This window comes from Perognathus longimembris, chromosome 24, assembly GCF_023159225.1.
Source record: "Perognathus longimembris pacificus isolate PPM17 chromosome 24, ASM2315922v1, whole genome shotgun sequence".
NCBI lineage: Eukaryota > Metazoa > Chordata > Mammalia > Rodentia > Heteromyidae > Perognathus > Perognathus longimembris.
Window position 1 is genome coordinate 24,102,026 of NC_063184.1, and position 24,117 is coordinate 24,126,142.

The 24,117-nt window shown below is 37.7% G+C and overlaps 1 protein-coding gene across 1 annotated transcript in view; it reads right to left on the reverse strand.

Moving 5' to 3' along the window:
- The window catches only part of Mmrn1 (multimerin 1), a 35,177-nt gene extending 16,388 nt beyond the window's left edge, over positions 1-18,789 (reverse strand). Inside the window, exons 1-4 of the mRNA XM_048333605.1 lie at positions 17,994-18,789; positions 13,004-13,120; positions 10,201-10,307; positions 2,240-2,347 (exon numbers count right to left, since the gene is read on the reverse strand). Coding sequence (XP_048189562.1) covers positions 2,240-2,347; positions 10,201-10,307; positions 13,004-13,120; positions 17,994-18,544 — 883 coding nt within the window. The 5' untranslated portion in view covers positions 18,545-18,789. The remainder of the gene's footprint in view (positions 1-2,239; positions 2,348-10,200; positions 10,308-13,003; positions 13,121-17,993) is intronic.
- Positions 18,790-24,117: the final 5,328 nt, after the last annotated feature.

Here is a 24,117-nt window from a genome sequence, read left to right on the forward strand (position 1 = left end):
ATTTCCACTTGTGGCTTTTTTCTGGCCAATTGGAGATCAGAGTTTCCCATATTTGTTTGTCTGGGCTGGCTTCAAACCTTAGTTCTCAGATCTCAGCTTTCTGAGTAGCTAGGATTACAGGCATGATTCCCATCTTAACCAATAGTTGAACACAGTGAGATGCATCTTTCATCCCAGCTATGTGGTAGGCTTAGATGAAGAGGAACAGGACTCCAGCCCAGCCTGGGAGTGCAAAAAGCTTGCAAAACACATCTTACCATGAAAATGCTCATTGTGATAGTGTGAATCTGACATTCTATGACAGAATAAATAAGATGATCATGGCTATGGACAGTTTAGGCAAAAAAAAAATAAATCACTACCTCAAAAACAACAAGAGCAAAAAGAAATAGAGCTGTGGGTCAATTGGTAGAACATCTGCAGAAAGCACGAAGTCCTGAGTTCAAAGCAAAGTACTGCCAAAAACAAAAAGAAGGGGCTGGGGATATAGCCTAGTGGCAAGAGTGCCTGCCTCGGATACACGAGGCCCTAGGTTCGATTCCCCAGCACCACATATACAGAAAACGGCCAGAAGCGGCGCTGTGGCTCAAGTGGCAGAGTGCTAGCCTTGAGCGGGAAGAAGCCAGGGACAGTGCTCAGGCCCTGAGTCCAAGGCCCAGGACTGGCCAAAAAAAAAAAAAGAAGAAGAAGAAGGATAGGGAAGAAGAGGGGAGGGGGAGGGGAGAAGATGGGATAGGAAAGAAGGGAAAGGGAAAGCAAAGAAGGGAAGGAAAAAAGAGAGTTATGTGCTTAGAAACACTCAATTGATAGGTTTAATGAAAATATAAATAAACCATATTTTTATTAATATATTTGAGAATAGAGACACATTCATTTACTAACAGGCAACCTAAATGTTAAGGTTACTTAAAGGTAGATACTTATAAATAGTATTACAATGTTTGATTTCTGAAATGTTGCAAGTTTCTCCAGGAGTTATGGTCGCATTGTGAGTAAACAGAAATACTGAAGATAAGAAAACCAGCATAAGCTGCCTGCAGCCACAGAGCTAATGGGTCCACTGCTTCTAAAGCCAGTGGCCCCGCATTAGGTAGGTGCAGCTGCACACAGGCCTCCTGTGTTCTGAGTGTGGTGTTTACTGGGGAATTTCTTTAATGAGAACTAAATAGAGGGAATTTGGATTCAATCATTTTATATAGCAATGTCACTGTCTCCTTGAACATAACACATTAATAATTCAAGATTTGAAAAATCGTAAAGATGCTGAGGCCCAATACCCTAAATAAAGAATTAGAGGAGAGATTCTAAGACACATGTACCTGCATTTAAAAAGATATCCTATTAAGGTACATTTCTTAATTTGAGAGCCTTGTCTTGCTTACATAGATCTATGTCAAACACAGTGAAGAGATGTTGGCAATAGCTTATTTTACATTTCTACAGGCTAAACGTTAAGTCTAAAAGAAATGGCAAAACATTGTTATTGGTAAAATGGAAAAGCACGTACATGACAACCTCTAGTCTGTCTGTCTGTCTGTCTGCCTATCTATTGTACTGGTACTAGGACTTAAGCTCGGGTTCTGAATGCTGTTCCTTCACTAATTTTGTTCAAGGTGGATGTTCTAGTATTTGAGCCAAACCTCCACTTTTGTCTTTTTTGGTGATGAACTGGAGATAAGAATCTCACAAACTTTCCTGTCCAGGTTGGCTTTAAACTTCACCCTTCCTATCTCAGCCTCCCAAGGAATCACAATTATAGGTGGGAGTCACCAGCACCTGGATTTCCTAATCCATTTTCCATTCTGGTCCTCATTGTTGGTGCTGTAGTCATTTTCCTCCATCAATAATCAACACTCTTCAAGGATCTCAAATCAGCCAGTAAAAAAAGGGACCCATTTCACCTCACATGAGTCTTCCCCCACTGCACTTTTGGGAAGCCAGAAGTTTACTTTGATTTTGGAAACTTGCTCTTTCTCTTACAACAGTGACTTCAATTCCCTGTGTTTTCGCAAGGTGATTATGACATGCGGCCCTTTCACGGGGTGGGGGGGGGGGTGGAGGGGGGGGGAAGAAGCTAGTTCTCCCAGCAACTAGCAGAAAATAAATAGAAAAGGATTGACAAATAGGTGACTGTGTCCCCAGCACACATTTGACAGTGGCGAGATTGCTTGTTTGGGAGTTAAAACGCACGGTGTTGACAATAATTGGGTTGGAGATGATAGTAATTACAATCCGTGACCTGGGTCGCCACAGTCTGGCTGCTGCTGGAGCCTCTCAGCGTTCCCTCTGTCCAGAGCTGTGTGGCTCTCAGACTGGCTGCTGTGTATCACTTGCTGCTGTTCCTGGGCTAGAGGAAAGCAAACACAGAAAGAAAGAGGGAGAGAGAGTGTGTTATGCACTGGAACCATCTCAGTTTTCTCCCCCCCCCCCCACCTCCCAAGCAGTAACGTGGTGGTTGACATTCATGTTCCTGTGTACTGAGGCGTGGTGGTCAGATGATTGCAGCGCCGCCCCTGGGCAAAGGGCAATGGGGATCTGCACCCGTTGGGAAGCGCCCCACTATAATTCTGCCTGGAAAAAAAAATCAATTATTCAGAATTCCTTTAGGTGAAAATGGATGGTAGGGTTGTTGGTGAATTTCTTTTTAGAGTAGGAGGGGGGAGGGATGGGAGGAATGGGCTGTGTCAACTAGCAGATATAAACTGCCTGCATAATGGAGTGGCTTTTCAAATTCACCATGTTCAAAGCAATAGAGGAACTGAAATAAACAGTGCTTGCTTAATAATGGAATTTCTATTTGATGACTACCGGACATGTGAGGAAAGTACCAGGTTACATCTTAAAGACAAAACAGGGATTTATTTCATGAATACAGTCACTTACATAGGTTGGTTCTAGATTAAGGGCACCTCTCTAGGAAAGGAAACTATAAAATGAGTGAAATTTCAGAAGTGGAATTCTTGAATCTACTCTTCAGGAGCCTAATGAATCTGCTTATTCACACACACACACACACACACACACACACACACACTGTGTGATACATACATATATCAGAGTATATTTTATGTGTTAGTACTGGGGCTTAAACTCAAGTCCAGGGTGCTGTCCCTTGGCTTTATTGCTCCAGATTGGTGCTCTACCATTTGAGCCACACCTTCACTTGCTGAATAACTGGAAATAAACATCTCATGGAGTTCAAATGTCAATCCTCAGATCTCAGTTTCCTGAGTAGTTGGATTTCAAGTGTGAGCCACCGGTGTCCAGCTAAATCTAGTAATACCTTCAATGGCAATACAATGTTTTTCTAGGAAAACCAGTCTCAAGAAAAGGTTTCTTATAGATATGGAACATGTCAAGTAATGTAGGTCTGTAGTAGACAGGTTTTGTGTGAACAAATTTGCTTATTAAAGTCTGCATATTAGACATATGCAAACTAGTGAGTGTTATCCCAGTAAGCTACTTCACATGTGAAATTATGTACCAGTGAAACTCCTTACTCCCTGCTCCCTGGGGCATGTGTGATTGTGAGACCAAACGCCTTCAAATGTATAATGGGCTTGGCACTAATTTGTGTTAGTCTCTATTGTTAGATTGAATTTTGCATTGCTTTTCTTCAAGGAATTGAACTAAATTAATGAATTTCCATTCATGTCCATAGCTTTTATTTTGGTGCTGTTTTTTACTCTCCTTTCTTCTGCTGTATTATAGAACCTTCTGTTTCATTGTTGAAGTATTTAGTGGAAGAACAGCATGTGCAAATTGGAAAGATAAACAAGCATTTGGGAGCTGGGCTTGTATGGAAAAGCATTACTTTTTTTAACTAAATCTTAGCAATAGAGTTCTTATAGCTTACGTTCAAATTAATTCATATAGCTGGGAATATGGCCTAGCGGCAAGAGTGCTTGCCTCCTACACATGAAGCTCTCGGTTTGATTCCCCAGCACCACATATATGGAAAATGGCCAGAAGGGGCGCTGTGGCTCAGGTGGCAGAGTGCTAGCCTTGAGCAAAAAGAAGCCAGGGACAGTGCTCAGGCCCTGAGTCCAAGGCCCAGGACTGGCCAAAAAAAAAAAAAAATAATAATAATAATAATTCATATACATCAATTAAATAATTGCATGCTTTCTATCACAGGTCCTCCTTAAATGGTACAATAAAGACTGGTTGTGGACATTTACATCTATGTCTACTCCAAAGTGTAGCTAGAGAATAAAATAGTGCTTGTCAGGCCACAGTGCCTGGAATGGCAAAATCATATCCCCTGGGGATTTTTGGACCTACAATTTCTAGGCTTCTATACCTGTTCATTTAAGAAACTCTAGGTATGAGACAGCAACCTGTCTTTTGACGAATTTTCCAAGTGATTCTATTACCTGCTGAAGTTTGGGAGCCACTGGATAAGATGTCAAGATACATTTTTTTTAACTACTTTCCTCTTTACTATCCTGCCTATGGACTCTGAGCCATTAGGGCTCTCTGAGCTCTTAGGGTTCAAGTACCCGTAAATAGCAATAGGAACAGGTGGCATTAATAAGATGAACAAATGCTCTTTCCGTTTTTCTTTTTTTTTTTGATCCAGCTCATAGATGCTAAAGGAGCTGGTGTATTTTAAAACAGTACCATAGATTAGGAGGCAGTGGAAAGAAAAATATAATAAGAGTGGAAACAAAGTCTCTATTATTTTTGTGTATACCAACAAGTTTACTATTCAAAGACTCTTTTCATAACAACTTGTTTTGTGTTTTGTTTTGCTGGTCCTGGAGCTTGAACTCCGGGCCTGAGCACTGTCTCTGAGCCTCTTTGTTCTCAAGGCTAGCACTTTGCCACTTGAACTACAGTGCCACTTCTGGCTTCTTTTGAGTAGTTTATTGGAAATAAATCTCATGAACTTTCTTGCCCAGGCTGGCTTTAAACCTCAATCCTCAGATCTCAGCCTCCTGAGTAGCTATAATTAACAGGCATGAGCCACTGGCCCCCAGTAATACATAAATTTTTTTAACTTATTTGCTTTCATCATTCCTTTAGAGTATTGTATTTCTCATCACTGATGATAGCAGAAATGATCAATTTGTAGCAATGGCAAGCATCCCCTTGTTCTAAATCTTATAGAGAAGTCTTCTAGTAGTTCACTAGATAAATCATTTCATTCTTACCCAAAGAAAATTTATGCCAGTAATTTTTTAAAAAATCACAAAAAATCCTTGGAAATTATTCAAGAAGAAATGACTTGTATCATTTCCAGATATATAGTATTGTTTCATATTATATTTATCATAAATAACATGTGTTGAGGAAATAATGTGTTCTTTCTGTGTGTGTATGACAGTCCTGTGGCTTGAACTCAGGACCTGGGCACTGCTTCTGGACTTTTTTCCTCAAGTCTAGTGCTCGACCACTTCCAGCTCCACTTCCAGATTTTTGGTGGTTAATTAGAGATTAAGAGTCTCACAAACTTTTCTGCCCCAGCTGGCTTCAAACTGGGGTCCTCAGATCTCGGTCTCCTAAATTGCTAACATGTCAGACATGAGAAACCAGCACCTGGTGCGAATAATGTATTCTTATGCTTGGATTTATCAACTCATTGATGTTACTGAGTTAGTGGACTAAGGTTTGAACATTATCCCTTCCTCTTTCCATGGATATTGTTTTCAGAAATGTGAAATACTTTGCTAAAGCTTTGGTATAAATGATAATGTTTTACTTAATATAATTGTGCTCATTACATACTATATATTTTATTCAAGTCTTGCTTTCACTCAGAATCAAAAGCTAAATCATCAGGAAGTAAGAAGCAGTTCAGCAAAGACATAAAAAGTGTCAGGAATAGCAATGAGGTAAGCGAAGGCTATCAGAATTAATTTTTCTTTTAGTCTATTTTTCTATTAGTCTAATGAAAATTAATAATACAAAAGCCACTTATGCAATCTAGAAAAATGCTACTGTAGTATAAACTATAAGTATACTAGGAAAAAAACCAGTAGCTTCACATAGAATCTGAAAGTGTAAGAAAAGTCCTTGAAGTCAATGATTTAGCAGGCAAGGGTGGAGTAAATAAGCAATAGCAGAAGAAAGAAAGAAAGAAAATTGAAAAGAATAAAAAGTAATACTCAACGTTATCAAGTGAAAGTCTTTAGTTTTATTACACATTTTGTTCTAATGGTAGATTCTTCTTTCCATGGATATGTATGTGTAATATATGTTTTATATATGGTGTGGGGGGGGAAACCTTTTCAGTTTCTTGAGGTGTTTAAAAGACTGACTTGAAAAAAAATGTAATTGGACATTAAAGTACTGAATGATTTTTAAAAAGTGAATATAATTGTGTTTGTATGCATAGGTGTAAATGTGAACTTGGTGAGAAAAACTGTACTCCAAATAAAAGAAACAACTATGTCTTAAACATGGCACAAAGATCCCTGGGATCCAGTTTCCACGTGATTCTCTCTGCTCTGGAGTCATTGCATCTCCCTGCCAAGGTTGTTCAAAACTTGAAATGCCTGTTTTATAAATTCAATAGTTCACGTTATCTTTTCTTAGCTCTGCTTGACAACTGGAGTTCAATTCATGCATTCATCCCAATTTATTGCCTGGAGTTTAACCAGAGGCTGGGAGGAGATAGGATCTCTGACAGGGTAGTCAGCAGTGACTGTCCTGTGATGAAAAGCCTGGTTGATCAATGTTGTTTCTTTTCCGTTAGCAATCTTTATGTCCCCTCCCCCACCCTTCAATGCAGTCTCTACCACAAGGTCTGATGCACTCTATCTGGTTCCCAAGCAGTCTAGCCTCCTTTCATCCGCGCATGCGCTTTCGGTTTGTTCCTTAAGGTGCAGATTTCTGTCTCCCTTTCCGGTTTATTTCTAAGTGATAAATGAACCAAAGAGGAGCATTTCTTTAAATCAGCAGGCTTTTTAAGAGATTTGTATCCTGCAGATATTTTAAATGCAATATGAATTTGTTTTAAGTAGGACTCTTTTTGTCTTCTAACATACTACTAGTTTGTTTTTTCCTCTCTCCTGCAATGCTGACTTTCATGGATCAAGGACTAAAGGGGCAAGGTCAACAAGGTCAACAAGAACAACTTCCTGATTAGGTGATTTCCCCCCCCCCCTCTTTAATTAGACAGGTTTTATCTCTATGTCTCTCCCCACCAACTCCCCCCCCCCACACCCCTTCCAGGCCTTTGAGCCATAGGAGGAAGTCATTAAGGGCAGCTCGGTAATAAGGATGTTTTCTCTCTCTCCCTCTCTCTCTCCCTCAGCTGCCAGAAAGCCTTTCTGTGTGGCTTGATGAGACAGGTTTCCAGCTGATCTTGCAATATCCAGTGAATACTTACTGGCTTGATGAGTGCTCAGGATACCTTCCAAGATTTACTGGTTATATTGAGGTGATACCTTGATACAGAACAAAGGCAGATCCTCCCTGTTCTTTCATTAAGTGCATCACAGTCTCACCTAGCAAGATGCTTATCAGAAGAAATGCTCTTTATTTTAAAAAAAATTTTTAATCATTAAATGAACTTTACAACCTGAGGGGGAGGGGAGTCGGGAAAAGATAAAGTAGGAGAAAATGAGGGAGGGGGTAACACTATTCAAAGAGAAACGCACTCATCACCTGACTTATGGAACTTTGAGCCCTCTGTATATCACATTTACAATAAAATTTAAATTTAAAAACTAAAATAATTTTTTGAAAAGCATTGCCACACTGCTGGGAAGATAGCTTTTCAAAAATGCAAAAAAAATATATAGATGTTTTTTCCTTTTAAAACTGATCATTTTCAGCTCCTGTTGGTTGCAATTCCTTCCATAATGATATTGCAGAAGGCTTCTATTAAAAATGTTAGGAAAATGGAGGAGAAAGGAAGGAAGAAACAGGCTGGACTCCATCTTCCATAGGCAAGGACTGTTTATTGAGATAGAGCAGGGGGTGAGAGTAGACATTCCCTAGGGAGACTGTGCAAAGGGTGAGTTTGGCATGGGGGTTCTACGGGGTCTAAGCAAGGTGGCAGAGGTTAATGAGAAAGCCCTCAGGTCTAGGAAGTTGGGGCCTTTTTGTTGGGCCCACTGTCTGCACATCAAAGCAGGTCTATGCATATCTGAGGTTTTCCCTGGTGCCTGTGATAATAGGATGGGGACAACCCTTCATATTCCATTTCTGGCTACTTAGCAAGAATGGGCCTAGCGGGGAGAGGCAAGTCCTTTAAGTAGGATCTTTGGATACATAAAAAGAATAGACTGAGAGGGGAGCAACATGGAGTTATGAGAACAAAGCAGATTCCCATAAAAATATGTTAGAATAGTTGCTTCGTAATACATTGAATTATGTCACAGCATTTTCAAAATTAAAAAAAAATGTGTTGAATATAACATACAGTGGGGTTATTTCCAAACATGTATATGCTCCTATCTTTTTCAGTATCCATAATATCTGTGACATATTTCAATAAATATTATTATTGTATTTTACTTGTATAAATAATTGGAGTAAGAAAGAGCATATTTTTAACATATGGGTAAGAAATTTCTCTTCATCTTCTCTAATTTGACACTGGTTGAATATAAATTTCTCTTGCCTTTGTGACCTGACAGCGAGCCATCATTTTCCTGCTCTACTTCAGAATATTTGAGAGACATCTGCTGGAAAGGCACATGATTGCAAATTTTATGAAATAGCTTTTTTAAGTGGTATGTAACTACTGGTAGTTCAGAAATTGCCTGGAATAACATATTACAAAATTGGGCTTATTGCACAGTCTAGCAAAACCATGCATAATATTCCTAACTAAACCACAAGAGTCCTAGAGCTCTCGTATTATTTTTTTTCTTAATGAGAATGATAATGGTCTCTCCACACTTACATTAATTTTTAATCAGAGTCTCTTATACTCTTGATTGAATTCCTCAACACTGCTAATGGCCTTCCCCATAATGTTCATGCACCCAAAATATGTATACTGATGCCATATCTTATTTTTCAAAGGAAACCTGTTTAAAGCCCAAAGCAAAGTAATTGCTACATGGATGTAAGGCCACAGTGGGGTGCCATTTGCTTGATCTGAATACCACCAGAAAATTCTTAAAATTTCAGTTGAAAAAAAAAATCTTCTTTGGGATTTTTTAAAGTCTTATTCATGGCCTACTTGAGATATTGTTTAATATAGATTTCTTTCAAATAATGCAGCTGGAACAAAACAAGAAGGTCTTCTTATGTTTACGCAGGGTCTAATAACAATTTATGTGATATAGAAAGCTAGTATTCCTGCCTGATGTTTAATCAGGCAGGTCTCGGTAGCATTTAGTTAAGTACAAGTTGTGAAAACCAAGGAAAAGTGTAGCCCCCTAAGCTCCTAGAAACAATAGGGCTTGTAAAATTTCACTGTCTTACAGTTTACTCTTAGCTTCTATAACTCCATTTTTGGTGACTCCATGCTAGAGGGCTGCACCCCCACCCGTGAGACTAGTTCCTTGTAGTTTGACATTTAAAAATATATGGAGCCATTGTTCCTCTCTGTATCTAGGTAGCAACCATAGTAAAAGATTGTAAAAATGATCATAGTAATAGATTCTAGAAATAACCATAGTGGTAGTTACAGAAATGCCATGGCGACTGTCAGGTTGGTCCATTTATGATTGATTACTGGATTGTTTTAGTCTGCTCATGCTTCCTTAGTTGATATTAGGGGAACATGGTAACAATTGTTAAACTAAAAATATCAACTTTGCAAGGTGGGGCGGGGGGCGGGGAAGTAAAGGAGAGCTTAGGATATTTTAGGGTGCTATAGTAGCTATCTAACAAGTGAAGCGTTTTAAATGTTACAGTCTTGCTGGGTGCCAGTGACTCATCTCTGCAATCTTAGCTACTCAGAAGGCTGGGATCTAAGGATTGTAGTTCAAAGCTATCCTTGGCAGTTACCTCCATGAGACTCTTATCTCCAATTAACCACCAAAAAGATGAAAGGAGTCTTGTGGTTCAAGTGATAGAGCTCCAATCTTGATTGCAAAAGCTAAGGGACAGCACCCAGGCCCAGAATTCAAGCCCCAGTACCAACCAACACACACACACACACTCAATATTTGGACGATGTGTTAATTTACCAGGACAAGGAGAAAATATAATTATTTTCTTAAGCAGAAGCAGTTGCTTCTCTGTCAGTTTTATTCTCCTAATTCTGGTTTTGAATTTAGGCTTTGAACCTACCTTTTGACTGACATTTGGGTCCACTGTACCCCGGACAGCACCTCCATTCTAATGAAGTGACAATTTTATGTTGCATCCTGTACACAGGGCTGAGGATCTTCTGAGATCTGGAAAGAAAGCATATGGGGCAAAATACATTTTTTGCTTCATGCTAAGTAATCAGTTGGAATTATATATCTAAGGAATTTGGAGGGACTGGGAAGGTGGGTTAGTGGTAGAGTGTTAGACTGCCGTGCATGAAGCCCTGGGTTCAATTCCTAGTACCACATAAACAGAAAGTGCTGGAAATAGTGCTGTGGCTCAAGTGGTAGAGTGCTACCCTTGAGCAAAAGAAGCTCAGAGACAGTGCCCGGGCCCTGAGTTCAAGTCCCAGGACTGGCAAAAAAAATTTTGGAATAATGCCGCAAATAAAGTCAGCATTAGTAAATGTTTACTGATATAATTATGATCTTAATGTTGATCATCAACATTGTATTCAAAACTTCCAAACCTAGACTTCTTTGAATATACTCAAAAATATTACTGATGTGGTATTTTAAATGGATGACAGTTTTTACATTTCCTAAGGATACTATAGCTAATCCAGTGTTAGAACTTATTTTAATTCCAATTTAAAAGTTACAATGTGATTATGTAGTCAATTTCAATCCCTATTTCCTAGTTATAGTTACAACACCTTTATTTCCTCCAGATCACTATCAAACATCTTGAAATAAATATTAGTGATCTAGCTGAAATTAAGATAATCATAAGCATTTCAACTCATTTCCCAAGTCTTAAAGGTATATGCTCTATTTTTTTTTATCAAACAATGTGTCAGAGAGAGAAGATAAAATGTGAGAAAAGGCTGTTTCTGAAATGAAATCATACAAGATAAATGAAAGTGAAATCATACAAGATAGATTAAAAAGTCATGCAAGATAAATAAATCATAATCAGTATCATCAGTGACTGGTGTAAAAATTATGGGCTCTGTATATAGAAATGTATGCCATAAAGGCAATTTGTCCAAATTAGTTACCATATGACTTCAAGTTCTGAATGATAGTTCTCAAATGGGTCTATGAAACTAGCATATGTTCTATATGTTCTCTTGCTTAATCCTTGCATTCTTCCCTTTTTAAAAAAAATTTTCCAGTCTTGAGGCTTGAACTCAGGGCCTGAGTCCTGTTCCTGGCTTATTTTGCTCAAGGCTAGCACTCTGCCAACTTGAGCCACAGCACCACTTCTGGACTTTTCTATGTATGTGGTGCTGAAGAACCTAGGGCTTCATGTATACGAGGCAAGCACTCTGCCACTAGGCCCTATTTTCAGCCCTCCTTGCATTCTTTCTATAATGAAACTATTATTGCCCCGATTTTCCAACAAGGAATCTGAAGAAAAGCAAGATGAAATAATATATTCATAGCTCTATGTCCCAAAAGCAATAAAACTGGAATTTTAACCAGTCTTGTGGCTGAGTCTTACAGTCCTAGGGCTTGTCTATCTACTTTGTTCCTGCTTGAAACTAAGGAGGAAATGCCTAACAGAGGTAACTAAGCGTATCAGAAGTGATTCCTCCATTGTAAAATGAATGACCGGACTCTTCCCATTTCAAAAACCATGCTAAGCCACCTCCCTACATTTTTTTTTCAAGCAATGAAGTATCATTTTCAAGTCCAATAGTTAAAATTCATAGCAAATAAGAAAAAGAACTTTCTTTGGAGTGTATGGGGTCAGCTTCATTGTCAGAATGATTGTTGGGGTAAATATGCCTGTTTTGTCAAACTGAATATCCATCACACATAGCTCTGACATAATAAGAGAATAGTAAGACAAATATTGTCTAAGTACTGAAATAGTGAATAAAGGGAGAAATTTATTCAAACGTATACAAAAAACAGGAGAATCAAGATAAATATTTCTAGTTTGTTTAGTAAGAATGTAAAGAAAGTTCACCTTGGACTCAGAAGGACAGCATGAAAGGGGATTCTGTGGTAGTTTTCACTATTAAAGAATTAACAGTGTGTTAGTTTTGTCATCTGTCAACGTGAAAATTGTCACTAAGGGTGTAATTGCTGAAAGCCAACTGGAGCTCAGCTCCCCTAAATCCCTAAGATGTACTTAGTTCTCTGGACCATGAACTAGAGCGCTCACTCAAGGGACTACGAACACCTTGATTTTATGTATCCTTACTGTGCATTGTTCCAGATTGCTGGTGTGTCAGATTCATTTCCTGAGTTATTTGTATGACAATTTGCATAACATTAGCAGCCATTGTGGCTCCAAGAGCAATTTTAGTTTTTATTGCAGGCTCTTCAGAAACATCACCAGCTGAGCTACTGTGAATACTAGAATTCAGAGGAATTATCAAGCACTCAAGCCCCATCTTAGGACCAGGGTATCCATTGAAAAGAACCCACATGAAAAGAAAGGGCCCACTCAGATGCTTTCTATGTACAGTTGTGATTCACATCTTCACAAATTTTAGAGTATTATAAACCCTATATTTCATAAGGATCCTAATGATAGGACTGTTTGGTCAGGTCAAAAGAAACAGAGACAAACAGCACAAGTTAATGTTTTCGGATGCTCCAGACACCAGGATAAGGATATGACAGGATTATTCCATGCTACTTAAAACACAACGTGGCACAAATATTATCAGTGTTTACACTTTGCCTTCCTGAAGGCTGTATGTCTAAGGTGTGGTCCCATTCCTACCCCTACTCCACCTGTGTGCCTGGAATGGCCAACTTTGTGTGTATTCAGACATAAATGATCTTAGTGCAAAACGTGGCTATTTTCAATAAATAGTACATACCTTTGAGGACAGCCACTGATCCATCCACAGGGCTCTCTCCCACTTGGAATGTAATTCACCTGGTTGTCCAGAATCGCTGTGGGGGATAACCTGGTATGTACATAAGCACACCAGTTCCTGAGGGAGAAGCCATTATTGTGAGAAGAAAATCATTGTCAGCAGTATTATTTTCATCAATCTTATTTTCAGAAACTCTATCCCTACTTCTGCCAATACTGTAGATGAAATACCCTGAAAGAATTAGGCCTAGATTTAAAATACCTATATATAAAGCAAAATCAAACATTACCTCACTCAGAGAAAGAAAGAAAAGCAACATGACAAGAACAAAATTAAGAGGTTTAGCCAGACCCAGGTGTCACATGCCTATAACGAACTAGTCAAGAGATTGAGCTCTGTGGTTTCAATGCTAATCTGGGCAGGAAAGTCTATGCGACTCTTGCAGCCAATTAACCACCAGAAATCTGGAAATGGAAGTGTGGCTCAAGTGGTAGGGTTGAGCTGAAAAAGCTAAGCAACAGGCCCTGAGTTTAAGACCCAGTAGAGGCGCTAAATAAAAAGGTGACAGACAGATAGCCAGATTTTAAAAATCAAAGGTAAACCAGAAGTTCCATCATTTAGATGTAGCATAGGCTCAAATCTAATGTTGTTCTTATTAGCCAGCATTAACCACTGAGATCAGATACTCAGCTACATGTCAATTACTTTGGCTAATGTACAATAAGAAAAAAGTAAGTTGAATAATGATTAGAAAGCTATAAATAATAAATGAATGAATGATAATAAAGAAATAATGGTGTAAAGATCAAAATGGAGAAATAAGCCTCCATTTTGCAACAGCAACAACACATAATATGACTAAAAATAAATAAAACAACAATGTCCTTGACATAAATTATTGTAAGAATTTAGCAATATATTTTTAGTACAAAATATTTTATAATTGAGAGAAAATTAAATTTATTTGACCACAGGTTATGATCAATCACATTATATATACCAACAAATTCATTAACAATACAATTTGCAATTGCAAAAAGTAACAAGGCTAATATATTTTAGAAAAGAATCCAACAGAAAGCAATATTAGATTTAAATTATAAAACGGTAAGCTTTATTGCAAGATGAGAGAAAAATCCAGCAAGTTGTGATAATCCAATGTAAGTGTGACTTTCATCTATAAATCAAGGAATCTTTAAAAGCCATTCAAACCTTAGAATTTTTAGCCACCTTATTCTAATATTTTTTTTTACTAATACACTAAGAATATGAGCTTTAGAAAGCTGTGCCTATTGCCATAGCAGTCTATGAAATGTCCCTGTCTATGGTAAAGGGTCCAGATTCCTGTGCAAATCCAGTGATAGATCAATGAAAATGACTAACTTCAGCAGAACTCCCGCAAGATGTCCACAAGAGCACTGACCAAGTGATTATGGAGGGCAGGAAAATAACAAAAGGAGTATGGCCATTTTTATAGAGTAGGACATATTTTCTAGGCCCTATATTTTCTTTGTAAGATGAAATGGTTGCATCACCTGCGCAGACCTTTGAAAATCCTAAATTTGTAAAAGGATCCCATGGCCAAAGTCATGGTGGAGGCAAAGTATGAGATTAATAGATTGATTGTTGATGGCCCAACAATTTTTAGTCCATGCAAATTTAGAGAAACAGCCACAACAAAAGAGGCCCTGGTGTGACTCATAATTAAGTGTTGCTGCTGATGAAATAAACAACTAAGAGACAACATAAAAAAACCAATACATTTTAAAACCAAATTATCTGAAAATGTAGGATTAACAATACAAAGGTAAGCATGGCAAAATGGTGACAGACAGTTGAAAGGCAAATACTTGACAAGCATTTTGTTCCAACCTGGAAACTCTTTGTACCTTTCCAAACTGATGATGCTAGATGAAGCAGTGACTTTGAAGTGTTTAGCTTTTCATGGGGTCATAACCCTCCTCCCAGTCCACTGCGTTTGCAATTCTCTTTAAAGGTAATAATTCTCTTGCTTTTGTGCTACAGCATGTACTGAAAAAACGGCTCATATTGATTCTTTGGATTTTCCAAGTCACTAGATAAAAGGTTAGTCTAGGGAAAGGCAGATATCTCTGGATGGGAGTTAAAGTCTAGTTTGGTGAATACATAAAACAGCAGGTAGACAAGGATTCTAACTCTTCCTTATAAAACTCTCAGGATGGACTAAGAAGAGGCATTGTAAATGATCTACTATGCTTTTGACATTGCAGAATCTCACCAGCTATATTGCTCATGAAAAAAAACCAAATGAAGAAAATGTTCTATTCATTGGCAAAATTCATGTGCAAGTCATACGTATTTATTCCTATCTGGACCTGAATGAAAATGGATGAAAGCAACCAGGCTACCTTGAAAGAACACCTGCCCAGGCTGCTCTCCCTAACAGAGGGCAACAATCTGAGAATTAGCAGTGTCCTGTTATACTAGTCTATAGAACTCAGATGAATAAAGCACGCACTATACAATTACTGTTTACTGAAAGCTCTCATAATGATAACCTGTGACTAGAATGGACACAATAGGAGAACCAGTGCCAAGTCTTCAGGATTCCCACTCATCAAGATACATCAGCAAAAGTCTTCGGCATACACCAAGCCTCGGTGACACTATTGCTTCTCAGATGTTAGAGATTTTATGTTTGGGGGAGACTGGAAAAATTTTAAAAATCTTCAATTTCCACCTTATTTATTTTAATAAGAGTTAAGATAAACTCAGACATTCTAAGGGGAGCAAGAAAAAATAACACAAAACAAGACAAATAGGGTTGTTTCTGAAAATTAGCTCTCTCAAAGAAACAAATATTATAACCACCTCCCACTAATATGTATCCACTAATATCATCCACTAATATCCATCTATGCCTCTATGCCATGAATGTAAGATAAAATGGCCATATCAATAATATACAAGTATAACTTTTATAAATAATGATTTTAAGGTCAAACTTTTATATATCCCTTTTCACTTCTTATTTTATATGTGCCTAATTTTACTATTTTTAAGTAGTTAAACAAAAGAGTTGCCATTTGAGAAAGCAGTTTATGAATACAATGCATCTTGATCAGTGTTACGCGTTTCAGACGACTCACATTTGGAAAACTGCAAGCTGCTTTGATACCAGTAGGTGTCAGGCTTCACCACCGTGCAAATCATGACAGCATGCAAGCTGAGGTGGGAGGCTTTGGTTTTACGATTAATCTACTTGTTTCTGAGAACATTTAGCATCTCTTTCTTAAAGAAGTTTCATAATTGGAACAGTAAAAGGTATAGGAAGACAGAAAAATTCCAAATACCTGAGCTGTAAAAGCATTTGTTAAATTCTAGCACTTAACATATTTGTATTTATACATACACACACATATATTGTATGCTTTACATTATTGTATTTATATATTGTATAAACAGCATAATTATATGTAATTGCATATGTTTATACTTATTTGTATACTTTTATATATACACATGTATGAAATTATATTACATACAACAAGTAAGTATAATAATAGAATTTTAATATACAGTATACTATTTATGTATATATAATATGCATACAACTATTCATATTTATAACACATATTTATACTAAATGACTATATTATGTACATATACACACATTTATATCATATTTTATGATATTACATATGTATACATTATATCATATATTAGGACAATAACATAGCAAAAGTAATAAAGTAAATGATGAATGAGGGAAAACATTGAGGGATGGAAAATCCATTGTATAGTTCTTGTTCTCACTGGCTATAATTGAACAGGTGTATATATTTGCCAAAGAGATACAAAGCACATGTTTCTATTTAGGATTTTATGACATGTGAGAATAACCTCTTTGGATGACAATAGGTCCAATAGTAACTTTCCAAACTGTGCATGATCTTAATTCAAAACAGCATATACTCAGATTCTTTATATCAAAAACCTACTCAATATTCACATAAATTATATTTTGATTGACAGGAAGATTAATATAATTATTTGGTTTTATAATTTTTAACTAATTTGAAATGAAATGTTTAACATTTTAATTCAAAAATAGCTTACAAGAGATAACTAGAACTTAACTCTGGATGACATTAAATCAGAAGTCATAAATTATTGAGGACACTTCTTTGCACATACGTTTCAAGAGAATATAACAAATGAAATTCTAAAAGTAATAGTCATATTCACTATAATCAACTTTTATTTCCCTTTAGGCAGTCCTCGGGAACCTGTGACTATCATCATCTATCTATTTAACTAACTACCTATTTTGCCTGGTACTAGGGCTTGATAATTGACGGGAAATCAAAATTCTGCTGTAGCTAAGTGTTCCTGATCTGAAAAAGTGGTAGAAAATACAAGATGAGATAACAATCATGCTAGGAAAATCTTGTTGCAAAAAAAATAACTAACATAGACAGAAGTATTCTTGCTTACCAAGAATTATTATGAGGAGTAGTAGTAAGAGGAATTGACAACTAATTTTTTTTTGTCTTTTATAGATTTTTTTTTTCCAGAGCTGAGGACCGAACTCCGGGCCTTGCGCTCGCTGCGCTGCCGGGCAGGGGCTCTTCCACTGAGTTAAATCCCCAGCCCCGCCCCCCAACTAAATTTTTAAATTAAGAAATGGTATATCTTTGGGGAGCATTCTTTCTATTCACATATTGACCCTCATATTTGACATTTGGCTTAATTAAATACTTTCTGTGATCTAACGCAAACCCAAGATTTTGCTATCACTGGAAATTTGTCACAATATGCAAGTAGATCACTCATTCATTATAATTATTAGGCAATGCTATGAATGCAGAAGAATCAGAAACCCATAGGCTGAGAAGGTCATTTAGAGGTATTATTGTCACCTGATGCCAAAGACCTTGCTATCCAGAGACACAAACAGGGAAGAAAAGCCCTCAGAGTTAGAGAAGACAAAAATAAGAACATTTCTTACTTTCCTCTAGTTGTTTCAAAACTTGATTTTTGATAGCTGGGTCTTTGGCTGCCATTGCTGTCACCTCGGCTCAGGTATGTTTCTCTTGGAGACCGATTTCCCACACCTTCTTCTGATTTTGGAGAGATTGCCTGTGGATCTGGCTTTCTGGCAAAGCTCTGAAGAAATGTCAGGGTAGCATTGGAAAGGACCACGCTCTCCGCCCCAGGGCTGAGCTTGATGCTAGGTTTGCTAGGGACAGCAAGACTTTGCAGCTTTACCACTTCTCCTGTCTTCCCAGTGGGGGTGAGAGTGGGATTTCTCACCGCCTCTGGAGTGCTTGCCTCAGAGGGAGGCCGTGCTGAAGGCTGAACCTCAGGAGCTGTGGTTTCTTCAGTTAGGGTGTTCTGAATGGCTGAAAACCTCTGGAGACTTTGCATCTGGGTTAGGGAGGTCACATTCTCTTGAGAGTTTTCATCTTCAGGTGTGGTCCAAGAATGTGTAGTGTCATTAAGTCCAATACCTGCACTCCACAAACTGGAGAGCAGGACAAATAACTTGGCTCCTTTCATCTCGGTAGTTCCAAGCACAAACCGTTCATGTGGAAATGGAAGACAAAGTCCTCGTCTGTTGGAAAGCCACTTGGACACTGAAGGTGCAAAGACAGAGCGTTGCCAGTTTGAGATTCACAGAGGAAACAGGTTTCTGTGTTTGGTAATTGACTCGGGAAGTTCGGTTTCCTGTTTCTGTAGTTCTTTGTGGCCTCTGACCTTACCTAGGATGGATCTGTGGAGATGTTGCAGGGCCGAGGATGCAGCCAAAGGCAAACGGGAAAACACATAATTATCCACAGGAAAAACACAGGAGAAAACCAGCAAGTAACTTTCCTCTTCCCAGGTGTGCTCCTGGGTCGTGTTTCACAGACTTTGAAGAGACACTTCCCTTTGACAATGGGGAGTGTGGAATTGTGTTTGTACAGGCTTACGCGAAGGAGTTCAAAAGTTTTGGTACAGTACATAGGAAGTGAGAACATCTGTTGGACTTCTTTTGTACTGGGCCATATCCAGACAACTGTATTTTACTCACAGGCATAGTCACATGTACACACATAAACAGAAACATTATACACACACACACACACACACTAATCTGTATCTATCTGTCCTTCATCAATTGATCTCTATATTATCTATCATCTATCACTATTTTTATAAGCACAGTTGTGTCATTACTTAATATTAACTTCAATGATTACAAGTCATAACAAAAGAAATGATCAATAATTAAACTACAAAGGTATACAAGAAACTCACTTCAGTATTTGATTTCAGGGGAGGGAGGTGCAATGATGGACAAAGGAAGGTTGGGCGAATACAGTCATAATATTCAATATGCATATGTGAAAACCAAACCAAGCAATGTGAGGAGATGGGTGGGGTTGGGGTTGAATTAAAACCCATTGGTACAACTACTTAAATATAATGAAAATTAAATAATTAAAAAATTGACCCTTAGAACGTCCATCAGTGATAACAATCAATAGAATAGAATTTCGCTTTCTCTGTTTTCAACCCTCATTTTCTAAGAAAGGATGTTAGTAATGTGTCCTCTGATGAATAGATTAATAAACAATAAAGCCACATGAAAATATATTAAAATGATTGTACATAATATTTTATACTTTACTATGGTACAACATCCTATTAATTGCAGATAACTGAGAACAAATGCCATCAATTCACTTTCCAGGGTTGTTTTTCTGGTAGAGAATCCTCATAGGATGTATGATTTGGTTTCATTGCCCTAGCAAATCTCTGATTTTTAACCTTCAATTAACCTCTCTAATTTGAAATTTTCCCTGCCAGATATTTTGGGCAGATACATATTCGTTTATTATCCTTTACATTCATTCATGTGTTCATTCTTTCAAATTCCCAATTGTATGACGTATTCTGTTTTAGGCACTGATTCTAAAGGAAATCAAGAATATGCTTGGGGGAAAAAAAGAATATTCTGGATGTCAATCTGTGCATGATCTATGACATGTTATTTGAAGCTGAGGTCTATGTGTAATTAATCTTTCCGCCAGTTTTTCTGCCAGACATGACACTCAAACCTTCTTGCCTGTCTCATTATGCATTACTGTAGAAAAAGCCTCTCAACCCTAATTCTGGACTCAGATTGCCAGGATTTGAAATATGATCTATCTAGGACTTACTAATGCCGTTAGTATACTGTACTACATTTTCCTCTCTCTATCTTTACCATTCCTTTCTTTTTTTCTAAAGTCTTTTATTTATTTTTGTTTTGTCAGTCATGGTTCTTGAACTCAGGGCCTCTTGTCCCTGAACTTTTTCACTCAGGGCTAGTGCTCTATCATTTTTGAGCCACAGCTCCACTTCCTGCCATTCATTTCTATGAACATATCCTTGACCTATTAGAGAGTAGATGATGCAGAGTGATTTAAGCTAAACACACAATAATCAGTAACCCTACCTTAATGGAGAGTAGAAAGAAAAGCCCAGGAAGTAGGGCTGTGGCTCAAAGTGGTAGAGCACTAGCCTTGAGCAGAAAGGCTCAGGAACAGACCCAAGCCCCTGATTTCAAGCCCCTGCACCTACAAAAAAAGGCGGGGGGGGGGCACAAATCTTCCTCTCTATAAAAACAAAAAATCCAGCACATAAAATTCACACAGCAATTTGATATTAAAGAAGAACGAACCTGTATAGTGTTTGTCATACAATTGATATAACGAGAAAGTGTAGTTTCTGTTCCTAGAAAGTATAGACACGACTAGTTTTTCTGTTTATAGCAGAATAATTATTAAGAAAACGCCAAGTAAAGTATTAAAGTATTTCTATTTGGGGTACAATTTTAAATCCAGCTCCTTATATTGACTCTTGTCAATATATAGTAGGTCTGTAGTCAATATATATAGTAGCTAAAGGGACTATCTCAAATGTTTGAAAAACAACCAGAATAATGGCACTGCAAGATTTTTCCCCTTCCCCTCCCCTCCCATTCTCTTTCTTTTTTCCTTTTCTTTCCTTTCTTTTCTCTTCCCTTTCTTTCCCTTCCCTTCCCCTTTCTGTCTTGTCTTGCTATCTTTTCTTTTCCTCTCCTATCTTTTCCTTCTTTTCTTTTACTCTTCCACTATTCCTCCTCTCCCTCCCCATCCTCTTCCATTTTCTTCCTTCCTTCCTTCTTGATTTTTCTCCTTGCTTGTATGGTTTAAATACCACTTTGATCCTGTTCAAAATAGAGAACTTTAGTAGGAAAAGGTCACTCACTGGCTCTATTACTAATACCAAGTAGCTAGCAAATGGTAATAAAACTGAATAGAAATAAATCACTCATTTCACCTCTTTCAAGGTATTGACCAAAGATGTCTTTTGCTTGACCCTATCTAAGCTTACACATGACCTTGTGATCCAAAGGCTGGATGCTCTGTATCTCGTTATTGATTTCTAAGCCATTTTGTCTAAGAACTCCTTGGAGGATCCCCAGTTCATCTGATGAATCTAGCGGTGTGGATTAACCACTAATTGGAAAGATAAAATATTTGTGCCACAGAAATGGTCAGAGGCCTAACCTTGAATTTCATTTTCTGTTATTAATAGTCATTAGATAACATTTGAGAAAAATAATACACCCAGGATGGCCGCCTGAAGAATCAGTTAATTCTAAAAAATAAAAATAAAAATAAATTTAAAAAGAATAAGTTAATTCTTTCTTCTAAATGTTCTAGAAGAATGAAAGCTGAATATATAAGTAGCTGTAGGAACAATGTTTAGTGTTCTTTATGCCTCACAAGTCTAGGCCTGCGTACTAGGGGGTTTTCATACTGGGGTAATTTGAAAACACAAATGAGCACAAAAGATAAACTCCTCCAAAATGACTCATGTCTAAGCAAAACAGTCCAAGGTTTTGATCCTGAAACAAAATGTAAATTTTAATGCTAAAAAATGTAGGAATATTTTTAATTACGAAGGCGTCTACTTCAACTAAACATTACAAGAACCCCACTCCTATCAGAAAGGCTGACTAGCGAGTTAGATTTCTAGATCTCAGAAGGTTGTACCAAGGTGTCACAAACCTTGTCCTCCTATGCTGTCATGACAGAATTGGCTAACTCAGGAACCAGAAATTGCATTGTCAAGAAGGTCCCACTTGTCTGGCACAGAGGTGCACACCTGTGATTATAGCCCTCTCTAGGCTGAGGTTGGAAGATCAAGAGTTCCAGATCAACCTAGGCTACATAGAGTCAACAACCAAAAGCCAAACAAACCGAAGGAAGTGTCTCTGAATGGACCACCACTGACTCCTGAAGGCTGGTTCAAGAACCAGCTGTCTGAAGTAGCCGTGAGGCCCACTGGGCCATCAGGGACAGACTGGATGGCAAGCCCTTGTCTCCAAAGGCTTGATGGAGAAGGATCCCTTAGAATGTAGAAATCCACATATGAATTTGGAAAGAGCAAATACATTTACAGAGACTGATTTTCTGCTGAAAAGTAGATGAGCTTCCCCCATCACCGTATCTAGATCACCTCCTCTTTACTCCATCATAAGGGGATCCCAAACTAGGGTTCTGGACGTGGCAGAATGCACTCACACCCAAGCCTGGGTGGGGTGGATGGGACTGGCAGCAGATCATGCAGGTACTCACAGCTCTGTGGAGGAGGTCAGACACCCCACGCAAGGCCACACTCAGGAGGAGTTAAGGAAGGACTACAGAATGCAGGCTTAGCAATACCAGGAGTGTGAAGTCTCCTAGCTCCCAGGGAAGGGTGAGACTGGCCTGCTGTAATCATTCTTCATGCTGCCAGGGAGCTGGAGGCTACTGCACAAGGATAAACAGGAACTGTGCCTGGTTGCCAGATAAGGGGACTCATTTGGCTTCAGAACCTTATCCCCAGGAGCAGAGAAGGGAAAGGAACTTGTGGTTCCCCACATCTCTGTGCCTCCAGTTTGAGAATGCTAAGGCAGCACAGAATACGGCTTCTTCATTTGGGGGCCTTATCACACGTAACTCATGGAGGATTTTCACCAATGCTTTACTTCAAGCTCTAAGGTAGTTAGTTGAAAGAAAAATCCTAATGGAGACCTTGTATTTGGAAACTATGATGAGTTTAGACTAATTGAAACTCTAACAACATTGATTAAAATGTCCTTACTCATCTTCAACATGAGAGGAGGCAAGATAAGGTTATGTGGCAAATACTTCCTAAACTCCATGCTGTTCTCTTTATATGTAATGCTTCTCATTCGAAGGATCCAGATAAAAAGTGTCAGAGAATTTAAAACGGCTGTGCCAGACTACAGCAGAACAGGGGACAACACGTCTGAACAAAAAGAGAACTTCACCAGAGACAAAGATATTTCAAGAAAATACATATAAATGCTAGGAATAAAAAACATGACATCATAAGAAGAATTTATTTCATAGCTTAATAGCACACAACACTACAGAAATAATCAGCTGACATGAATGTAGATCAAGAAGCAATAACCTAAACTGAAACATGAAAATGTGTGTGATCAAAAAAATTTTTTTAATGTCTGAGACCTATTAATAAATTTTATACATCTTAACATATGTGTGTATGGATAAATTTTATACATTTTCACATTTTCACATGCATGTATATATATGTTTTATATATATATATGCATATATGGCAATACAACAGGAAAATGTTTAGAAATAATAAGGATTTTTCAGAATTGGTAATACTCATCCACCCAAACACCCAAGTAGTTCAACATATTTTTGTGAGAAAAATTTTGAAAAACAAAAGATAAAAAGAAAATGCTGAAAGCAATACGGAAAATCTAATTACATTATAATTGCACCTGACTTCATTAAATCAAATACAAGAAACAGAACAAAGAATTTACAGCTTTGAAGACATCAAAGGAAAAAAATAATGTATCCATTTAAAATTAGTGTATAATAAAATTATCTTTTCAAAACAAGGTGGAAATAAGACATCACAACATAAAACGTGAGAAACATTGTTTTGAAAAGACCCATTATATAAGACTTAGAAGTTCATCAAACTAAACAAATTATACAAGAAAGAAGAAAAGTTGAATATGCGGGCAAAACTGCATTATTATGTTTAAGTAACAGGTCATATGAATA